Below are 4530 nucleotides of genomic sequence, written 5' to 3' on the forward strand. Positions count from 1 at the left end.
CTGACACACATTGACACACAGGCACACAGACAGACACACAGCTCACCTGCTGCAGGAGGAGTCAGGACTCAGGAGATTCATTCTTTTTTGGGGGACAAAATAACTTTGGCTGTTATCGTCTCAGCCTTGGAAATTAAACATTGCACTGTTCCTGTTACTGTTAGTGCAGTCCATGCTTGCTGTTAAGCTCAGTATGGTAGAGCAATGTCGGCATGTTTAGGTAGCTCTGGTTTATAGCTAGTGTAAACGGGAGTTCTAACATGCATAAAGCTCTGAATTAGTCTCACATCTCCACTTACGGGCTTAACAGTTTTTCTTCCCATTGTTTGTTCTAAGAATAGAGTATTTTCTCTGGGCTGGGGCAAATGCCTCGTGCCGGGGAAGTGTCATCCCGTACAGGATGTGCCTCTTTTGGTCAAAATATGGGGCCCGGCTAATACGGGGCGGTTGGCAACCCTAGCTGGAGCAATAGGCTATATGCATAGCAGCCATATTGGAAAGAGTTACACACCCACTCGCCGCCATTTGGAACCCACTCAAGGACACATTGAGGCCCACTGGTGTAGCAGAGTGTTTCCAGTGAGCCAACATGCACAATATCAGCACCCTGACCAGAATGGAACACAGCCTAAATAAGTATAATTGGTAACATCTGGAGGTATAAACACTGTCAACAATCAAACATGTATTAGACCTTAAAGGAGCACTTTACCCTTTTTCTATCTATCTTCATAATTCTTCCTCATTAATTCACATTATAATGAAATAATTGTTGTCAACTCGATGGAGAGCTGTGGACAGTTCAGAAACCTGCCTACCTGTGACATCATCCGTAGGCAAGTTTGTTAATTGTGAAATCTGTTCAATTTTTGTATTAATGCTGTAACAATGGCTTAACTGGGATAACTTCATAACTTCACGATAACTTTCCAGTAAGTGAAAACCTGCCGTTTCTACTGCCGTTTCTATATGGAATCCCCATCAATACTATTACTGCAGGCAGGTTTCTGAACTGTTCCTATGAGACACAGAACGAGTAGACAAAAGTGGTACGATATTATAATTATTAGTGACGAGTCTGACGACCAATTATATGAAGATGGGTGAAGTGGTCCTTTGAATAGAATAAAATGTTCTTTTCTGAATTCTCTCTCTCTCTCACTCTCTCTAGCGCCCTCCATCTGTCCCAACTGCTGAGGCTTTCCGTTGGTTCTTCTAGAACTTGCCTCCGCCAATCAGATCACGTCAACCAGGAATGTCACTTCGCCACTGTCACGAATAGGACTACAATAACCAGGATATAAAGGACTACAGTATTTCATGGTCATCTTTGGACTACAGTGTTAAAACTACATGTCCCACCTCATGGGGTCAGGAAATGCTGCAGGAAGAAGGAAGAAGGGGACCGGTTTGTCACTGTGTTGGAACGGTTATCCAGCTGCTATCCAATCCTGCGTTCCATTACAACAGTGGTTCTCAACCTTTTCAGGCCGCGACACCCAAAATAATCATATTTTAACTGGGGACACCCACACCCTGACGAGCACTAAGAGTTGAGGCATCACATTTTGTATAACATGGTTCTATTGTGAAAATAGCATATCTACAGTACATGCTCACAACGCCTCACGTTGCGAGGTGTTGTGAGCATGTAGATCGGCTATTTTCACAATTTCTGCCTCATTTGACAATTTGGACCAATGTTTAATTTGTCATTTATTGGCTTTAAAATGTTCTTAAATTGTCACTTTATAAATGTGCAGATACCCTCTATACGCTTAAACTTTATGTTGATTTGTTTACTGTTGAGTGAGAAAACAATGTTGCACATTAAGTTAATCATCTGGGGACCCCCCCAAAATAATTTGGGGACCCCCCTGGGGTCAGCATTACAACAGGGTTTCCCAACATGTGGGCTCAGGGCCTACTGGTCGTGAGGATATTGCAATTAGGCCCCCAAATAATTGGCAAAGCAATAAGATTTTAATGTCAATATAGTACAAAATTATGTAGAAAAGAAAATCATGCGATTTTTTTCTTTCAAACTGTAAAATGTTTTCATAAATAGGAACATTAAGTATACTATGTTGTTTCCATTGATCCAGTCCACAACACAATTGATTTGATTTATCATTAAAATAATTATGCTTTGAAAAGGCAAGCGGCCTACTTATTTGACCATTTAAGTGGTCAGATGGATAGGTCGTGATTGCTTTCGTTAAGTTGGCCCTAACCCAGAAAAGGTTGAGAACCACTGACTGCATTGCAAGATGGAACTAGGGATTCACACCTCCCACCAGGAAAAATGAATATATACTATACAACTGGCTTTTAAGTTCATATTCAGTAACACGAGGGTGTCACTTGCCCAAGAGCTGATTTTCAAGTTAACAACTCGTTGTCGGCAAGCAACACTTTCGTGCGATGGAGGGTAAATTAGACGTTTGACTGGAGTTCCTAGTTGGGAGCTCAGGTAGCCTACAATATGTTTTCTCAAAGCCCAGTATGCAACTCTGAATTCAAGTCATACTGTGTAACTTTGGGTAACGGAAGTTATTTTTGATAATCTTAATCTTTCACTGGTTTATTTTTCACAACAACCATTCCACAGAAATGTGTTTTTGAAACATCTCTAAACTCTATTTTAGTCAATTTAGTACATACTGTAACAACCCTGGCAATTGGGGAGAAATCTCGCTATTTCAACGTCCCGTCATTTCGACTAAGGGTTAGGGTTAGGTTTAGGTTTTAGGGTTAGGTTTAGGTTCAGGCATAGTTTTACTGAGGTTAGGGTTAAGGTTTGGGTTAGGTTTAGGCACAGTGGTTAACATTCACCAGGTTAGCATTCACCAGCGTCGGCAGGTTAGCATTTCACCAGGTTCACATTCACCTGCGTCGAAAAGATGGGACGTCGAACAGATGTTATGTTGAAATGATGACACACTCCCGGCAATAGGACCCTGTGACATTTGTTTTGGAGCTGTACTTCCATGGTTTTGTTTGAACCCTGGGGTTTGAACTGAACCCTGGGAATTCTAACAGAACATTGACAGAGCAGAGGTGTCCCCAAAAAGTACTCCTAATTACACAGTATGACTTTACTTGCATCACTGCAGTTCCCCTTTCCAGAAGGTAGCATAAACTTTCCTGCTCTGGATGATCTTCTCATAGCTTCATTTGATTGGCTCAGCAGCACATTGAAGCGGAAACGCATGTGAAGGTGTTGTGTGTTTCCAGTTCAAATTTGCGGCTGAACCAATGAAATTAAGCTATGGGAAACTGGCCAGGCGAAGGAAATATGCACCTTCCGGAAAAGCGTACTACAGTTATGCACTATTGTGCCTATTGGTCTATTGCCATCATATTGGTCTATTGCCATCAACATATTGCCGACATAGTTGCGCACACATCTACAGTAGATCACGTTACTTTTGCCAGAATTGATGTTTTTAGAAACTTTTTTTTTTTTTTTTTAACTTTTGTCTTTTGGCATGGCAAGATTTCAGATCAAAATAAATCAAAATATAACGTTTTTGCTGGTGTTAAGGAACTGCAAAAGCCACACTTGCCTGGGTCTCTCCATTTCTTTCCACCTTGGTAGATCAAACAAGGGGCCACAATAGCTCCCACATTAAACATTATAAAGTTACAGCTAACTGGCTAGCCACTTGCTTCCAACTAGTAGGAAACTCTGGTTTCTTGATCCCAATATCCCCAAGATGTAGTTAAGATGTCAAAGCGACATGGCAGAGTAAACTGTGAACTGTTATTATTATTATTATTTTTATGTGCTTAATTATGACTATGTTTAATGTATATGCAGCCAATTAACGCTTGCAAAATAGATATTGTTTAGTAATAACAGTTACATCGTATCTGGTTTGTCGAGTAAAGTTATGCAAATGGTTGGTATAACTCTAACTCTAGGTGCAGAGCAACGATTGGTTGGATAAACGTCTACACCATTAGAACAGAAGACTGTGACTGCTGACTCAACAGCCCTGAAATATGACGGGACTCGTATCTCATGACCGTCACGGATCAACCTCAACCTGGTGTTGAGCAGTTTAGCCAATTTGCCACGTACGTCTACATCAGGGTCCCCCAATTAGTTTTCCCCAAGGGCCGAATTATGTCCAGGGTACCAAGCCGAGGGCCACACGGCGGCGTTCCCGCTACTCCAGCGACAGTTCAGATATCGTCGTTGTCGGGTGAGAATCTTGTATGTCCAAAACCATTCGTTTTGCATTTATCATTTTAAAAACGATTTAAACTAGTGAAAACAGTCGTTCTACAAGCACACAACGCCTCGCACCGCGAGGCGTTGTGTGCTTGTAGATCTGCTGTTTTCACTACTTTTGTGCGATGGCCTTGTATGATTTGCGAAAGAACGCACAAATTTGGAGATACAAGATTTCCACCTGACAACGACAATATACTAGTGTTGTTGCTGCTCTTATACCACCATTATTACTGGGGTTGGTGGGGGCCAGACAGTAGCCCCCGCGGGCCGCAAATGGCCCGCGGGCC

The 4530-nt window shown here is 41.9% G+C and overlaps 1 protein-coding gene across 1 annotated transcript in view; it reads left to right on the forward strand.

Moving 5' to 3' along the window:
• Positions 1–1219, forward strand: part of LOC308298749 (uncharacterized protein) — a gene marked incomplete at both ends in the record, with an annotated part of 7915 nt that extends 6696 nt beyond the window's left edge. Inside the window, one exon of the mRNA XM_080742410.1 lies at positions 1172–1219. Coding sequence (XP_080598536.1) covers positions 1172–1219 — 48 coding nt within the window. The remainder of the gene's footprint in view (positions 1–1171) is intronic.
• Positions 1220–4530: the final 3311 nt, after the last annotated feature.

This window comes from Nannobrachium achirus (genome assembly GCF_963921795.1).
Source record: "Nannobrachium achirus genome assembly, chromosome: 14".
Classification (NCBI taxonomy): Eukaryota; Metazoa; Chordata; class Actinopteri; order Myctophiformes; family Myctophidae; genus Nannobrachium; species Nannobrachium achirus.